This window comes from Carettochelys insculpta, chromosome 10 (assembly GCF_033958435.1).
Source record: "Carettochelys insculpta isolate YL-2023 chromosome 10, ASM3395843v1, whole genome shotgun sequence".
In the NCBI taxonomy this organism is placed as follows: Eukaryota; Metazoa; Chordata; order Testudines; family Carettochelyidae; genus Carettochelys; species Carettochelys insculpta.
Genome location: NC_134146.1, coordinates 31,412,048 through 31,430,801, shown reverse-complemented (window position 1 = coordinate 31,430,801; position 18,754 = coordinate 31,412,048). Strand labels below are relative to the sequence as shown.

General features: G+C 41.2%; 1 protein-coding gene across 5 annotated transcripts in view; it reads right to left on the bottom strand.

Moving 5' to 3' along the window:
* Nucleotides 1–1,003: 1,003 nt before the first annotated feature.
* Nucleotides 1,004–18,754, bottom strand: part of SCHIP1 (schwannomin interacting protein 1) — a 96,495-nt gene continuing 78,744 nt past the window's right edge. For all 5 annotated transcript variants that reach the window (XM_075003763.1, XM_075003762.1, XM_075003766.1 and 2 more), the window contains 5 exons: nt 14,233–14,350; nt 12,877–13,074; nt 11,403–11,526; nt 8,743–8,836; nt 1,004–6,044 (listed from right to left, as the gene is read on the bottom strand). In XM_075003763.1, coding sequence (XP_074859864.1) covers nt 5,993–6,044; nt 8,743–8,836; nt 11,403–11,526; nt 12,877–13,074; nt 14,233–14,350 — 586 coding nt within the window. In that variant the 3' untranslated portion in view covers nt 1,004–5,992. The remainder of the gene's footprint in view (nt 6,045–8,742; nt 8,837–11,402; nt 11,527–12,876; nt 13,075–14,232; nt 14,351–18,754) is intronic.

Here is an 18,754-nt window from a genome sequence, read left to right as displayed (position 1 = left end):
TCAGGGGTGAGAACTTCACCAGTGGGCTGTTCCCTTTATGCCAGATAGAAAAGTAGGAGTGGTGTAAATGGGCTCTAGAAGTAAGATGGGGATGATAATATCCTTCTTTGTAAAGTGCTATATATTAATTATTATTGAAATCCCTTATTCAGTCTGAGGGAGGATTTCCAGTACAAAAGAAGGCCATAAAACTTGCTGGCTGTTTCTACACAGGCCACTTCCTTCGGAAGTTGCATGCTAATACACGTAGCAAAAGATGTTAATGAGGCACGAATGCAAATTCCCCATGCCTCATTAGCATAACATCACGTGATTTGGAGTCTGGAAGACTGTTCTTCCGGACTCCAAAATGCCATGTAGAAGCGCAGCCCCCTGGCGGGGAGGGGCGGGGGGAAGGCTGCTTCCGGAGGCCCCTTTTTCCCGAAAATTTGCATCTGTGCCTCATTAGCATCTTTTGCTCCATGTATTAGCATGCCACTTCTGAAGGAAATGGCCTGTGTAGAAGCGGCCTCCGTGCGCTCCCTTAAAAACCCTGGTGCAGGGAGCAGAGTTGCAGTACTGCTGAGATACCATCAGCTTGTGGACAATTCTGTATCGTGTGCAGGTCTCTAAAGTCCTATGACAGGAGGGGAGCAAAAGTGGTTTAAACCCATTCTAGCACTGCCCCTTCTGGACACCAGCACATGCTAAGAGGGAACCTGTTTTTGTTTTTGTTTGGAATGACAGTTGTTCTTTTCTTCAAACACTGGGCCACTTTTTAATACAACTATTGCAATACAAAATCAACACAAAATGAGAACTTTAGCTGCTTTTCTAAACCTCTAGATAGTTAATGTAAGAAAAACAAACGGCCACCAAGCAAACAAGGACCAATACAGCAAAGGCACTGGGTATCTCCTTCCTGACCACACAGAGAAATCAACAAGCAAACACTTCGTAAGTGTTTGTATGATATCACTGATCTAGCACAAATATTAACATTCCAAAGACTCACAAGACACTCTTGTTTTAAAAATGTAATTTAATCCATTAATTCTACAGCAGTCATCATACACATCAGCACAATACTCAAGTACATTGGACAGGTATCCAAGAAAGATGCAATTACTTAGCAATATTTTTTGTTCAGAAAAAGAAACAAAAGTCTGAAGATGTTACAGGAAAAAAAATATTAGTTATTACCAGCAGGTTGCTTGACTAAACGTCACTACTTTTCATTATCAAGTTAAAGGCACTTATGTTAACAGAACTCCAGCTTGTCTAGGCTCCTTGTCTCAAGTGCCCTGAAATCTAGTGAGGATTGAAGGCTAGATTCTGATCCCTACTACCTTTTTTGTAAAGACAGCATAACTCCGTAAAAGTCAATGGAAAGGCAAGCCTGAGCTCAGAAAACAGCCCTCAGAACACAGGTGATGTTATTACACAATAGAGTTCCACAAGTCATTTGGATAAAAGCAGTTGTATCTTGCTGTAACTGTTGTTTGCTCTTACAGCACTGACAAAAGTTTCCTGTCATTTGACTGTGTCAGCTTAGCAAGTAATGGGCCCAGTTCTCCTCTCACTTGTCTGTTTGGCACTGATATAATGGCATTGAGCTCAGCAGTATTATTCCAGATTTATGCCAGAGAAAATGAGAAGAGAATCTGGCCCTAGCTTACTGGATCATAACTATGAGCCAATTGCAGCTATACCAGTGGGCCTAGGGCTGGTGACCCTTTGATTGCCTGAATCAATGCATTACTCCTTGTTCACGATAGGCCCATTGCTCACCTCTGGTCCAATTATTTCATAGCAATGAACCAAAACTAACATTTAACAGATGCCTGAATGCTTGGCCATGCAATGCTGTGAAACAAATGGCTTGTGTGTGGGTTAAATTACATTCTGACTGCTCTGCTGGACAACGTATTTGAAGGAAAGCTCTTTAAACGCTTTCCAAATCTTTGCCTAGATTCATGAGTGGTGTGGATGGTGTGCAGTTAATGGAGGTAAGCATCGGAAGACTGAATTTAGACCTTTTCTGTAATCCAGGGGGATTGGTTGAGGGAGCACTGAGCAAAAAGTTACAACCGAGAACTAACTGCCCCTTTGCTTTTAAAAACTTGTAGTGGGAACTGGTGTGTGTGAGGGGAAATGGGAGAACCTTCACAGAGGCTACCCTGCAATTTCCCGACATTATCTTGATTGCGGCAGAATTTGTTGATCAGCAGAATAAATGGAGACTGGGGGGGATGAAGGAGGAAGGAAAGGTGACTGCCATAAATTCTGATCTCTGACTGGATGTCATAGGCCTTTCCATAGCTTCACGTTCAAGGTCTCCCATCCAGTTCCTAGACAGCTTGCCTTCATATGTTGACAGAAAGTGTTCCTACTTTCTTATACCTGGAACACCACCTGGGAGATTTGCAACCTTTGGCTGTGTTAACTTTTAAGCCAATTTCCTGCCATTTGTTAGGAGACTATGCACTCCCACCATACACATGAATTTCTCTTCCCACAAATGGCTCTTGGGTAGTCCAAAAATGGTGCTATATCTGCAGCTGTGTTCCGTGGGAACAAATTCTGGGTATAAATGGGGAGTGGGATACACTCAGCCAGGAAGATATGAGCCTGAACACAAAGCATAATACTTTACACAACTGAAAGCCAAGAAGACTGACCCTCTTTGCAGGGATAGGTTGAATCAAAGTGGGAAGAGACCAAAAGCTTGACCTAGTTCATTTCACATGCAAGGGTCAGGATTGCTCCTTACAACTTATTTTTAGTGCCTCATGGGAAAAACTATTCCTTTATGGAAGATTTGGTGTTCATCGGTCTCTAATGAATGGGCTGAAAAACAAATCACTTTTAGGGATGTGTCCTTGTTTTGATACAGGCTAATATTTAATAGGCTTTGCATATGCATGCTGCAGGAAGGGATCCCATTAAATCTTCAATGCTACATGTTGCAGGAAATTAATTCTTTATAATAAATCAATACATAATGACTGAAGATAAAGCTTTTGATAGAACACAGCAGCACGTGCAGTCAAACTGCCAGACATGTTCAGCTGGGGCTTGAGGTTCATCCAACTACACTATTCATGATACGGTATTTGTCTCCATTGCACATATTCATTTATTATAGCATATCAGTAGTGTTAAATATTCTGAACATCTGTCACAGATGAAGGTATGTGAGATAGATGTTACTGTTATAACTCTATTACTGTATGTTATCACACACACCTAGAGCATACCAGGATTTTATTTTATTTAGCCTAGCCCAAAGTTTTCAAATTTGGGAGCTGTAAGACAAGCACTTTAAACCCAGACTTAGGCACAAAAGTGAATGGCCTAATTTTCAGAAACGCTGAGCGTGAACACCACTAGGATCTTTAACAGAAAATACAACAGTCAACTCATCTGAAAAACAGGCCACTTGTATATAGATATCTAAATTTATTTGCCTAATTTTGGTCTCCAAATTTGACAATTTTGGCCTCAGAACACTGAAAACATGGAACTTTACTAAGCAGAAATATAAAAATAGTTGAAATCACAGTGCACACATGTCAAGACAACCAAGAGCAACAGGGAAACAACACCCAAAATATTTTTTCTTCTGCATAGATTCAAAGAAAGCAAAATAAATAATCTTAGTTTTACATTCCTGCTTTATATGTATTTTATAGGCTAGTTTAGTGGTTCTCAAACTCTGTCCATGCCATGGACCACTTCTTAAAATAGATGAGTTCATTCACAAACATTTCCCCCTTCTGACTTCCTAATTCAAGTTTTGGTTAATTGGAAACATAGTCTAAGGGCAGTGTTAAGTAGATGGAATGAAAATCAACTTACTGGTTAATTCCCACTTTTCCCCCCATGTGCTATTTACTTCCCACCTCTGGATGCTTGGAAGGACTTTACAGGTGGGATTTTCAGGGTTGGCCTAATTCTGTTCACACTGAAGACAGTGGGAGCAATTATATCAAAACTGAGCACTTCAGATAACCCAGTTCTTAGGATGGTCATACTAAATCTCCTTGGTCATATCCACCTGTGTTTGCACACTCACTCTGCTGTAGGTGTCATCTGTACATGTGAGTCCACAGCAACACCAGACAGAGAGCATCCAGAGGCTGCCAGGTAGAAAAGGAGCAGACTGTGCTTCATTTATGCAGTTTAAAAATAAAGTTCTGGACTGGACTACAAATGATAGGGAATGTCACCGACTAGATACTGACAAATGCATCCCTAGCATGACATGCCTGTTGAAGGGATTCACAGATCAGTTTGAGAACCCCCCACGCTAGCTTCAGCCTTGTACAAAACTGTAGGGGCAAATTCAGAGCCATGACGTTCTTCCTGCTAGATCTGAAGGAAAACCTGTGAACATTTCCCTACCGAAAAGATGCAGAGCAGCAAATATTTTCTAATAACAACATACAGAATATACATCAGTGCTAGAAAGTGTGATCCAGCTTATCCAAATGAAAGCAGATGCAATCTGCCATGTGGAGACAACTATGCCCCAAAGAGAAGTTTCTTACAACATAGTAGGGCTGTTTAAAAAAAAATACCTCACTCCACAGAGTTTTGGTGCCTCATTTACAAACTACACAATTGTTGAGACATAACATTAAATAAATAATTTTATAAAATACATTCTTTATGAAATTTTAATGACAGTTTTACCATATGGCTCTGTTAAAGCATCCTGAATAATGTTAGCCATAATTTTAATCAAGATAAATTTGTCACATCTCAGAGAAAAAAATAAAGTAAAATACAAAAGATAACCTGTTTTGCATAATGTATTCAGCTGCGGGCTACAGCTGTCTAGTTCTAGGAACAGATACAATGACCTTGTATGTCAGTATTAAATAACAGAAATCAAAGACTAAAGAGAACAATTTCTTTACCTAGTCAGTAATTATTCCAAGACAGATGTAGCAGATATTAAGCTGACGAGTACACTAAATATGATCTCAGCCAAAAGGTAGTAAACTGGTTAATTACCATATATGATGCAGTTAGTGCATTAAGATTTGACACATTTATACTTTTGACAAGTGGTGAGTTACTTGAGTATTTAGCCCCCGACATTAAAATATAAAAACATCTACTATATGTGCCTGCTGATTCTAACAATAGTCATGATATTAGGATTCCCAGTGAATATTATATATAAGAATATCATAAGTTCATATCACATATATTTTATGAACTTTCAAATAAATAGCTCTACAAAAATCAGGTCCTGTCTCCATTTTTTCTCTTCTTTTTTAATGCAATATGCAAAAGGCTCTTTCTGGTGATGAGAAATTAGGAATTGCACATTTAGTAGGATGAATATATTACTGGTGCAACACCTAAGTCAACCACTGGTCAACAAAAAGACGTGAAACAAAAATTTAAATTTTATTTTACATATTTATACATAAAACTTTCAAGGTAACTCTTTGAATCCAACTGAATGTTAATAGCACATCTAAAAATGAATATCAGATCATCAACATTCACAAAATGTTGAAACCTGATTAAAATATACATATTACAGAACTCTACAATTTCACTACGAGGCAGGCATTTTTTTCTTTTCTTTTTTTTGTTTTGTTTTTCTTTTTTACTTGTATAGCACCGTCAATTACAGTTTCTTCATTTAAAACAACAGTGAAGAATAAAAAGTAGTCAATGGTAAAATACTGTTCAACTTAAAATCTCAAAACGAACAAAAATAAAGGTAAACTACCTTTTCTTCTTATCCATGGTTTGTAATGTCATAAGTACTTTACATTTTTGTAATAATAATATTAAAATGCCTGATATTTAGTGGCACAAGTAAAAAAGACTAAAATAAATAAAGGAGCAGAGGCTAATCACTGGACATAAAGCTTCAGACATAATGACTAACACCCATTTTCTTGTGTGCCACCTTGAGCGTCAGCATTTGTACATCCACAGAAGCAAATAAATGCTATCTTATTCTGTAGTCTGATGGCTTCTTGCTTTATTTTGCTGGCATTTTCTCTGCCATGTGCTTCTGCTGACTTTCAGCATGTCTAGGGAGGGGAAAACTGTGTTACTACCAAAAAAAAAAATTAAACAGGCTATTCAACATATTACAACATACTTTAACCTAAACCAGGCTTCCCCAATGAATTAAAAATCAAGCAAGCAATTACTTTGTTCAGTGTAGCTTACTGTAATATTTCTTCTATGAACTTGGTCTGGTTAACTGGTGTACAACATGTTCAGAGGAAAGAAACATTTCTTAGCCTAAAGAACACTCTCTGGAATCATATAAACCTGAAAATTTCCCCTGTTCCTACCCAAGGAAATTCAACTTGTTAGTTCAACAAGAGTTAGATAATGTAACATGTGGACATTAGCTAGGAATTAGGTTTGACTCTGTATCCCTTGTCCTTTGGTTATGTGAACATACAGAAAAATATAAAGCGTAAGAATGAAACACACTGGTGCAGAAGATGTCAAAAACACTTCTAACTGGTTTGTAAATGAAATGGCTTAAACTGTTGCAAAATGCTTTCAGAATGCTGATATGTTTTGGGAAGCACAGAAAAAGAAATAGATAGAAAAAACACAATGCAAGTATACATTGATAGTAAGTAGTGTAAATTATTGTGCATTTTCATATTCCTGCAACACCCTATCTTTGTGACCTGACAAATCATATGACAGCAGATACATGGAGAATCTGTGTTCACCTATGACTCAAGGAAATACAAAAAGGCATTCAAAGGTTATGGGACATGTGGCTATTCCACCCAAGCAGCTCAAAAGTACTTTGGAACCAGTGAGCAGAAGTGTGGGAATCAGGCAGAGGCCAGGTCTACACCAGGGGACAAAATCAATGTCAATAACTCCAGCTACGCGAATTCCAATCTCTGTTAAGCATAAACCTTAAAAAATCTGTTGTATAACAGTATGGCAGCTAATTAAAGTTCAAAATATCCCCTAAATCATGGCAGAGAGGATGGATAAAGAGAACTTGATACCTGTATTCTGGCATGTTTTCTCTCAGCCCACTACTTAAGATTACTGTTATATTTTCTTAGAATCCTTCTGATTACAAAGTCTGCCTTGCCTGGTCTGCACCACATTCACACTATGGGGAATTTTAAAAAAAACACCTTTTTGATATGTTGAAAGTAAAATATTCTGGCACTAGCAAAGCAGATTTAGTCTTAATTTGCATCTGCCACCTTTCAGAACTGATAATGCCAGAGCTTGGTAAAGCAAGATATATGTTGAAACTCTCTAGTCTGGCACTCTCTTGTCCAGCAACATCCATAATCCAGCATGATTTTAGTTAGCTGGCCAAGTTTCCTGTGATGCCATAATGTTTCTTTACATCCACCAGTCCTGGCTCTCAGTATTCTGTGCTGTCGTTTAGCTGTAATTTATCCGTAAATGTCTTCTGAGAGTCTAAGTACTGGAAGTCTTGGTAGTGCTGCTAGACAATATTGACCTCCCATTGTCCAGCAAATTCTCTTGTTTGGCACCAGTCAGCTCCTGGGGGTGCCAGATTAGAGAGGTTCAACCAGTATCAGAATTTTGGTCTCCAGGATAAAGGAGTGGGACAGCTAGTGGATACATCTCATCAGAAAACTGTTTAAAATATTTAGCATTGCCCATAGCTGAATTATGCTGTTGCAGAAATAGACAAAGTACTGTAACACTGATGGAGACTGCTCTGTAAAAAAGATACCACAAGTAAAAGGACCTTTTTGCTTTTGTTTTATTTGACTTATCTGTGTCTGCAGGTGAAGCTGAAAGTCTAGGAAGTCATTTTTTATTCTGCAGGGGTAAAAAACTAACATAAAAAGGGGTAGAGGAGAGGGAGACAGCAACTGATCAAAGCAATTGGGGAGAATTTGTCAAACGTCTTAACTCCATTTTTAAAAATATATTATGAAGGCTGAGTTGTGGCAAGGAAGGTGAAGTTGGGTTAATATGAGCAAGGGAATAAGGGACAAGGAAGAGTAAGAAAAAGCCTGGGGGCAGGGACAAGAAGAGAAAGTCTGGCAGCAGAGGAGTTGAGAGAGAGGTCCAAACAAGTCAGCAACTGAGAGGAAGGAATTCAGACTGAAGAAAGCAGAGTCAAATGACATCACTAATGTCCAAGAGGATAAAAGTCACTTCTGTCCTGAGGAAGATACATTTCTGGTCACAGGATGCTGCAGCTCCTCAAAGTTAACTCAGGTTTCTCATTGCCTAGCATTAATGATCATGGAAGTTGCACTTATCTTAATGTGAGTGCTTTTAGAGAAAATTGTGGCCTAGTTTATACAGGAATTGGAACCAAAGATTAGGACTCTTCATGTTACCTTAGTGATATGTCATTAAGTAACAGCAATTACTTAGATATTATTCTGAATTGATTTGTAATTTTTTTTTTACTGCTCCAAACACTCACTTATCTTGCCAGTGGGGTCTAATATAGATTTCTAAATAAAACACAAAATAACGACATGAATTGCAATAAAAATATATAATGGATGATCAAACTGATAACTTCCTAAGTGCTTATATTACCTAAAATGCTTCTGTTGCTGATCCATTATGCTATTCAGCAGAAAGAAGATACGTTCATTTCAGCAGTTCTGTGACAGTTTACAGGTACAGGGTTTACCTTTAGGTTTGGCATTCTACCAGAATTCTACTCCAAAATATAGAGAGTACGTGAAACGTGGACTATTATTTTAGCAGCACTATTTATCAGAAGATGTTTCTAACCTGGTCAAGTCTTCAATGTCTACCAGCATTGCATCCTGCTCTGTGTGCAATTCATCTCGAATAAGAAGCAGCTGCACCAATTCTTCATTCAAGCCTGGTATCAGAGACAAGGTGCTTATGATATAATTTAACCACAGATCCAGAAACTAATGATTAGAGAATCTGTTAGCTCCTCAAATCATAATGTTGTATGTAACACAACAGCAGAAGGATTCCATAGCTAAAGTTTTGGTCTTCATAAAAGGAACATAATCACAAAATGGAATAAATGCAGTAATAATTTATAATACAACAGTAAACTCTCTCATATCTGGCAACTGGGACCAGGAGGTTGCTGAATATTCAAATATTCTGGATAGTAGAGAGGTATACTCAGTAATGCATAACATTAAATTGAAACAAGATAAGCTATTAAGAAACAAACAAAACTGTATGCAAAGTACTTGATTGCCAACAACAATAGTACAGTAAACCCTTGAGTTATATGGGGGTTGCATTCCTGCAACCCCTGTGTAACTCAAATTTTCACACAAGTTGGGGTCGGGGTAGGGGAGACAGGAACCAGACCGCATCCTGGTTCCTGGCTCCCCTGGGCTTACAGGAGCTGGGAAACTGACCAGCCCACCAGCCATGAGCTGGTCAGTTTCCTTGGCCCCCTGAGTGGTGGAGAGCTGGAAACCAGGCAGTAGCCTGGCTCCCTTTGCAGTGCGGGAAACTGACCAGGGCAGCAGCCTTGGTCAGTTTCCTGGCTCCAGCCAGTGGAGGGGAACTACTCCTTGGAGCCAGGAAACTGCAAGAGGAGGGGAGCCAGAAGCCAGGCTGCTGCTTGGTTCCTAGCCCTCTGCCACTTGCAGGCCTCAGGAAACTGAACAGCTCACCAGGGCTGGTCAGTCTCCTGGCTCCCAGGGTGGTGAGGAGCCAAGAACGAGTGGGCAACCTCATTTCCCTGCTACTTGTGGGACCCAGGAAACTGACCAGCCTTGTACCTGCTTCAAGTTGTCCTTAACTCACATTAAAGCAAGTAATGTGCAAGTTGAAGCCACATATTTTGAAGGTTTACTGTATTTCTCTGTATTTACTTTCAATATACTGTACTTATGGCAAACACAACTAAATTTTACTTATGGTTAAAATGCCAGTTATTTTAAAGTTCTGGATAATAGAATGCCAGATATAAAAAAGTTTACTGTATAATACTAAAAGAGCTATAAGAAACACAGACTGTTAAGTAGCTTGGGTCTCATGAAATAACAAACGTGGCATTTACTCAATTAAAATTTTAGGGAGGGAGGATGCAGAAGAGGGGTGAGGGAGTAGAGTCTCGGCACAAGGGAGCGGATTGGGGGTCTGGGTGGGAGACTGGGTGCAGGAGTTGGCTGGGGTTCGGTGTAGTCAGGAGGAACGATGCAAAAGTGGACTGTAGGGCATGGGGTCTGGGAAGGAAGTAAGATGTAGATGGGAGTGGGAGGTCAGGGTGGGAGAGAGGGTGAAGGGTCTGGGTGGGAGGTTGCTGGGGCAGGGTGTGGGTGCAGGGTCTTGGCAGGCAGGGAGAAGTGCATGAGGAGGATGGGGGTGTAGGGTCTGCATATTAGGACTGGAGAGGGGGGCACTTACCTGGCTCCATGTTCCCCTTGGCTACTATTCTGGCCAATGGCAGCAGCAGGGAAAGGCTCTAAATGAGCCCTTTCCTGCACTGCCATTCCCCCAGCCAGAGTGGCACTTTGAGAACCACTGATCTAAGCAAATAGGCCATACTCATCCAAGGTCTAACTATACTGACCTTATCAGCAGGGCTGATTATGGCCTGAGTTACTTCACTACTATACCCTAATAATCATGTAATTTCACATTTCACTCCTATCCCCCTCTGCTTCAGGAATGTCTTGAAATTCCCCCCACCTCACTCCTTTAGGAACTCTGCAGGTCACCCATATTGTCCATTCTGCTACTTGCCACGGTCCCCCTATGCCAGCACCTCTATGCACACACCTCATACCCCGCTGTCTTCCAGGCCAATAGCTGAGCTTGCATCCCTATTCCCTCTTCCTCCAATGTAAGGATCCTCCAGTTTCTCTTCCAGGAAGGGTTCTGTGTCCCCCAGCCCATAGTCAGGTCCCATTATCACCCATGTGCCATACCCTTATTCTCCCCAACCAGTACTATTCTTCTATCTGCCTGGAAGATATGTCATCAAGTCTCACGTCTCCAGGGAGCACTGGCAGAGCTGAAATAGGAATATTTTTATGGTAAAAGATGTTATTTGGTGCCACCAACCAGTTATTTGATCTTATACACATTTGCAGAGATGCTTGAAACTGCAGTTGTTCTAAACCAAGAGCACTGTGTCCCACAGCCTCCCATTTGGTTTTCTTCCACATCAGTAGGATTCTATCCACTGATGCCTAGAACAGTCAGTGAAATTTGGAATTTGATCAGATATGGCATTTAAAAATTATCACATTACATACAAACAGCCATGCCAATGAGTTGAGTTTAACACCTGTCTAAATATTATTTCTCAAGTTAATATATCAAAATTAACACAAACATGGCTTTCTTCCTATGGCAATGTACAGGTTGTACCCCTTTACCACACAAAAGTTAATATATTGTAGCTATTAAAAGGGAAATACCAAAGAATTAAAACAAAAATCACTTACTTTCTATTTGTGAGTGGAGATCATTGACTATCACTTGTAGCTGCCCAATAGTCATGTCTCTCAGGTCAGTGGGTTTTAAACTTCTTTTCATCAAGCACTCACTTATATGAGGCATATGTGGCAGCTAAAGATGGAATAAAAGCCATCTAGATTATTACTTTAACTTATCTGTTTTTCTAAAAATGATAAAATAAGGTGTGGACATTCCAAGTACCACTCTCTGCTTTCCCTAGTCTCCCTCACCCACCCATGCACATACTTTCATGGAACCACAGAAAGTCTATTTACTGAGACTTCCACAGTGAAAACTTTTCATTAATATGTAAATAAATCTTTCAAAGGAAAGAGCCAGGATGAATACATCCTTTATGAAAAATTGTCAGAGACAACCATCCTCTGTGTTGTCATGATCTTCTAGATTTATCACTTAATTTCCCTCATAGATAACGCTCCTTAAATGACCCAATACAGTGACCCATGTTGACTCTGCAGCTAGTGATTGAAATTTCATATATAAATCTCTTGATTTATATGGTAACTGCATATTCTTTGGCATACATGGATATGCCTGACCAAGCAATATGTAAAACACTGAATAATGCTTAAAACAAAGCTTTTAACTGCTGGGCTGTATCTACACATCACAATATAAATGTCGATGTAGCATTAAACTAGACAAGTGTCAACTTAAATAGAAAATGTCTTGAGAAAAGATATCTAAAAAGACAGATGTTACCAATTACTGGCAGTTTTAAATTATTGTTTTTATTCTCTATCAGCCTTTATGTTTAACCCAGGCAGGTAGGATAGAGGGATGGCTGGTCAGCCTTATCTGTTGCTGCTCTTCAGAGAGTAATTTAAACACTATACAGCAGGAGAGATTTATTTGAAAACACACAGAAACCATTTTAAATCTGGAATTAACCTTTTTGTATATTACATTACTATATATGTTGGAAGAATGACTATAGAAAGATGATCTCATCTTTAAAATGTACAATTTACTTTCAAGTTACTTCTTTGTAGTTTTCATTTTGCTTAGGGTATTGTTTCCGCTGCACTTATTGGTTCTTTAATTACTAGTTTGAACAGATTTGTGTGCAGCAGTAGCAATTAATGTATAGTTCTCTCCACACATTACACACCCCGCAGCCTGCTCTTGTACCCCCTTCCAGACCCCATACAGCTGGGGACCATATCAGTGAGTTGGTTCCACCCCCGCCTTCTCACTTGTGTGGCCCCTGATTGATTTGTCTATGGGTCAGTGGCCCCTGACCCAGAAAAGGCTCCCCCCCGGTCTTTAGAAATAAAAAATCTTTCATCCATGCAGATTTGGAGAAATTTAGATGCAGAATGTGGATAATTGGAAAGAATTAAAAGTTGCTGAAAAGTGGTCAAGTGTTCCAAACAATAAAACAAAAGATTAACATTTGGTGGTTATTTAATGCATACTGGCCTTTGGTTTGATACTCACAAGATCAGCTACTGGGGATTTTTTCCTGTTCTGCTTTTCCACCTCTACTTGCATTTTGGCCATTGGCTTTGCCATAGCCAAAGCCATTTTGGCTTCAGCTTGCAGCTTCTTTTGTCTAGTGAGAAAATCCATGTCATCTAGCGATTCAGATTCCTCTTCAGTAGTATCTCTATCAGAGTAGGAAGAACTTTGCTTGCTCTAAGAAAGTGCACACACATCAGTTGTAAGGGAATAATAATGTTCATCCTTTTAAGATAAATAATACTGTAAGAAAGTTTAGCTTTAAGGTTCAAAATTTTCATATGCAAGTGATACGATTTCTTTAGGGGAGATAAAGATAATTTAATTTTTGCATTTGCTCAACAAAATTATTTTTAAATGCTAATGGAAACTTGAGTAATTTTTGAGAGAGAAGAACCCACTAGCTCAGTGAACATTTAAAGGGAGTAGATTTAATCAAACTTTGGGAAATTCCAGTAAGGGTTGGAGGCGCTCAGGTATCGTTAATATAGGGGAAAGAGGAAATTGTAGCAGATATGTTAATTTCCTTGCTACAATATTGTTCAGAAGGAAGGGGCGGTAGGAAGCTGATGCTATACCATGCCTTTTTTTTCCCCTTACTGTTACCAGCCCGTAAAAGGGATTTATAATGGGGGTCAAGAGTGAGGACTTATTCACACAAGTAGCACATCTGTGCTACCAAGGAATATGCATTGATATTTGTATCTGTGTCACTCCCAGGATACTAGCAAGAAGGTAAATGAGGTTATAGTTTCTATTAGATTTCTCACCAACAGAGATTTGTCCAGTGAAAGATATTACACCTCACCTACCTTGTCTCTCTACCTAGAAATAGTTTGCCAACTGCAGCCGGCAGCCAAAATATATATATTTTTTTACAGGTAATCAAAGATTGTTCTTAAGTTTTCAGAACCAGCTTATCTAAGCAGTTTCTATGACAAGCTCCTTGTCTACTTACACCATTGTTGGTTTATAATTATTCCCAATCATAATATATTTAAGATAGGTATAAATTAAAAATGACATGTGCATGTGCTAAAGAATTATTTTAAATGACAGATGCTCACATACATATTTATGCTTTAAAACAGGCTGGTGGAGGGATAGCTCAATGGTTCTGAGCATTGGCCTGCTAAACCCAGGTTTGTGAATTCAATCCTTGTGGGGGCCATTTAGGGACCTGGGGCAAATAGTTTAAAAACAAAATTTGTCAGGGATTATGAGAGGTTCTGCTGTGAGTGCAGGGGACTAGACTCAATGACCTCTGAAGGTCCCTTCCAGTTCTATGAGATAGGTATATCTCCTTAGTTCTTTAGATTTTAAAATCAGACCTACCATTGGAGACAAAGGGGTATCCAAGCTTGTTTCAGTCTTGCTGTCATCGGCATCGCTGTCCTTGTCACTACCACTGTCATTTACAAAACAAATCTGTAGGTTCATCCCACTTTGTAGCCTGGTGTGGGGAGGAAAGGGACAGGTGTTAGCATGCATACTCTTTCTGTACAACAAATCCAAAGTAACGTCATCAGCAATCACTGTTGCTCAAGATATGCTAACATATTAGCAAACATAAGAACTCTGAGGTAAATCAACACTGAAGGGTTAACTGGTTCTATCAACACATTAAGAGCTAGACTTACTTAATCTTGCAGAAAAGAAAATGCTTGAGTGCCTTAAGCAGAAATTATTGAATTATTTAAAAGAATACCATCAACTTGATTTTTTTTCAATTTGTATATGAGCAAAAAGTGTTTCTATTAGGGCTTTTTTTTCTTTGTAAGGGAAGAACTTGGTTTTAGACAAAATGAACATTATTCCATGGTATCATTTGAAAACTAAACACTTCAGTAGGAAAAGAAAGTGAAATTGACTATAAACAAAGGTGCAATTGACTTAAATGATTCTCAGTGATGAAGAAAAAATATAAAGAGTAAATACAGAGCAAAGTGTCAGGTAAAATTCATTCACTTTTAATATATCAAGAGGGCTCTTGGGGCATAGCTAAAGCAATATACTTAACTCCCAGGGCCAGATCCCCTGGTATGACATTTGCCTTCCAGCGCTGGTGAAATTTTTTTTATTACCCCATTGTGCTAGGGTCTATACAAACAAACAGCACAAGCCTAACTAAGGAACTGGTGGATCCAACACTGGAAGGAAGATTTCAGTACAAGAGAGTTCTGCTGATAGCTAAGAACCCACACAGAAGCTCTTGTACCACTCCCCAGTCTTTCTGCTTGCAGTTTCTCCATCATGCATCTCCAGCAAAGAGAAGTTGAATTCCCAAACTCAAGAACCAATTCAACAGCAAAGCCAGGAACAAAAACTCAGCTATTCTAGCTGCATGTCTTCTGCTCTACCGCAATGCTTCTCAACGTTTTGGGTTTTTTTTTTTTTTTTTTTTTTTAAAACAAGAGCACCCCTTTAAAAAATTATAAGTACCCCCAGACTTCTCTTGCAAACCCGTAAGGTTTCACATACCTCTGGTAATCTGAGGTCTTGAGGAGGGATAGCTCAGTGGTTTGAGCATTAGCCTGCTAAACCCAGGCTTGTGAACTCAATCCTTGAGGAAGCCATTTAGAGACTGGGGCAAATAGATGTCAGGGATGGTGCTTGATCCTGCCAAGAGGGCAGGGGACTGGACTAGATGATCTCCTGAGGTTCCTTCCAGTTCTAGATGTGTATCCCCAATTAAAGTGCCATTCAACTTTTCCGGATTAAAATACCCTTTTTGGGAGTCAGATTTGTTTTGCATACAACCAAGTTACACCTCATTTAAAAACTACTTACAAAAACATGCAAAAATATCAGAGGGCTATTACCAAAAACTTGCTACTTTCTATCATGTTATTATCAAATAAGAGAACTGTAATAGAACTATTGTACTTACAGTCCAGCGTAAGGCATATGAAGCAGTAGAAATAAATCACTGTCTGAATGAACTTTTAGATTGTACTGACTTTACCAGCATATTTTATGTAGCCTGTTGTAAAACTAGGCAGACATCTAGATGAGTTGATGTACCTCTTGGAGGACTTCTGTGTACCCCCAATGGTAACCCTACCACTGGTTGAGAACCACTGGTCTACCACATTATTGAAACACAACAGCTGATTTTTAAATTAGTTACTATGTTTCAGTTAGAAAGTTCTCCAAGTTGGTAACAGTACTGTGCCTTTGCTGCCATCTGTTGTTCAATTTTAATGTTACTAAAAAGTCTACAATTCATCATTACACCTTTCCTGCTAGAAAACATGGCCTTTAAAGCATAAATGCCACAGTGAAATGAAATTTAAGGGCTTTATTTACAGTACAGTAGACCCCTGACTTACATGGGCACTGAGTTCTCGCAACCTCCATGTACATCAAATTTCAGGCAACTTGAGGGAGTCAGGAACCAGGTGGCGGCCTGCCTCCCGACTTCCCTCTGCTTGCAGAGACAGGAAACTGACCAGGGCAGCAGCCCTGCTCACATTCTTGGCTCCCAAACACCCCTGCCTTGAACGTGCTGAGGCTTGCTGAGCTGCCACAAGCATCACAGAGCCTGCAAGGACCAGATGGAGAGCAAGGCCTGATGGATCCCCACCAACAACTTGTGGCCATCCTGGGTGCCATGGTCACAGCTGCTCTTTGCTGCCTACTGGAGCTCTTCTACCTGGGATCCTTCCTGGAGCCCCCTCTACCCAGGATCCTGCTGGCACCCTGGAACCAGACAACCCGCCCCCCCCCCACTTTCTCCTCTCACTGTAACTACTTCAAGGCACAGATGTGCTAAGGTGTCGAAACCATGGGACGCACAGAAGAATAAACAAAGGGGTAACAGGCTGTTCCTGGAGCCAGGGGCCTCAGGCTACCCTTGAACAGTACTTATAGTGATACACCCACATAACGTTCCAGGAGAGAACTCCCACGCCCACGTGAAAAGAATGTTCAGTCTTAATGATTTGGCTAACAGTCGGCTATCGTCACCTAACAAATGCAAATTAATCTAGTAACCATCTTTTGAGACTGGCATCACTGAGACGTACCAGCACAACTGGTGTTAAGGAAGATGTGTACGTGACCCAAGCGGTATAAAGTAGGGCCTAGCAGCAGACATGAGCTGAGCTGCAATTGCCTGACCTACTGGTCAGAACAGGCCTTTTCCACCTGAGGTAAGGGGACGCCCTCCTCGTACTCTTCTTCCTGAGGGCTTGAGTGACAGACGCTGGCAACGCTGGAGTTGGATGATGCAGGGGTGAGAATTATACCTGCTCTGTATTATTTTGCGCGCATTTAATAGGTTAAGTGTTGTTGTTGTAACTAAAGTTAAGCTGTAACTAAAGTAAAGTTTAATGACCTAAATGACCTGTAAGTTCACATCTCTTACATGCTAAACTTTTCACTCTAATAAATCACAGTAACCATTACACTAAACCTGACTCATCCAGTGATTGCATCGAGCCATACACAACCAAAGAACCCTAGCCGGCTTCTGGCTCATTAACCCCTTAGGGTCAGCGGTGCTAGTGTGCTGGAAACTGGGTGTTGAGTTTGGCCGCCTGCCAAGGGGCAAACACCTGGTGCATCTGCCAACCGCCCAGGGTGCCTGCTGCGAAGGGACAGTCTGTCCTAGCAGTTAAAGACTCGAATGTAAAAGGGACTCCTTCTGGCACCAAGCACTACCCCGATCAGCCACCCCTTTAGTGTCAGCTAACACCCCCCACCCCCCAAAGTGCCCCAGCACCATCCCAGCAGCTCCAACTGGTGCAAGTGGCTGGTGATAGGAGACTGAGCTAAGCCAAATGGCGCAAGAAGTTCCGCATACGCAAGCAGACCTTCCAGGAGCTCTGTCACTGGCTTGCCCTCATCTTGAGATCCCAGGACACCCACATGTGGCCTGCCCTCCCCCCTGAGAAGTGGGTCACCATTGCCATCTGGAAGCTGGTCACACTGAACAGCTACCAGTCTGCAGGGCAACAGTTTGAGGAGAGCAAGGCCACCATCAGGACTGACCTCATGGAGTTAAGGTACGCTCAGGTCACTCACCCGCCATAGAGAGGGGGCTCCCAGTTAAGGGGGACCCTTGGTGCTGGGGGTATGGAGGCAGGAGTGCACATGGGGATATGGGCATGAGGGCGGGGGCTAGGCACATCCTGTCACACCCTTGAGAGAGCATATGCCCTTCCTCCGACATAGGTTGTCTGCATGATCAACGCCATGCTGTTCTACAGGGTCATCTGCATGGGGGGATGTGGATGTGGCCACTGCAGGATTGGTCACAGTTGGCTTCCTGAATTACTTCAGCACCCTGGATGGGACGCACATCCCCATCCATGCCCTGGAACACAGCATTGGCCGCTACATAAATCACAAAGGTTGCTACTTGCTAGTGCTCCAGGCACTGGTGGGCTTGAAAGACTGGTTCATGGACATCCATGTGGGCTGAGCAGGCCGGAGACACAATGCCCATATGTTCCAAACTCCGGCCTCTGCCAGTGCATGGAGGCCAGGACATACATCCCTCAGTGGAAGCTCCTGGATGGGGATGTCACCATGCCCCTCCACACTGTGCCAGATGCCACCTACCTCCTGCAACCATGGTTAACGTGGCCCTATACCAGCCATCCCAACTCTACCCAAGAGCTTTTCAATGCTAGGCTCAACCAGGCCTGCAATACATTTGAGTTAGTCTTCAGTTGCCTCAAGAGCTGGTTCAGGTGCCGCCTCATGCACCTGGAGGCTAAGCTGTAGAACATCCCCCAGGTGGTAGGTGCCTGCTGCACCCACTACACCATCGTGGAGGGTAAGGGTGAGGCGTTCGTGCAGCGGTAAGCTGAGGAGTCCTACCCTAGGTACAAACAGCTGCTGCTGCCCT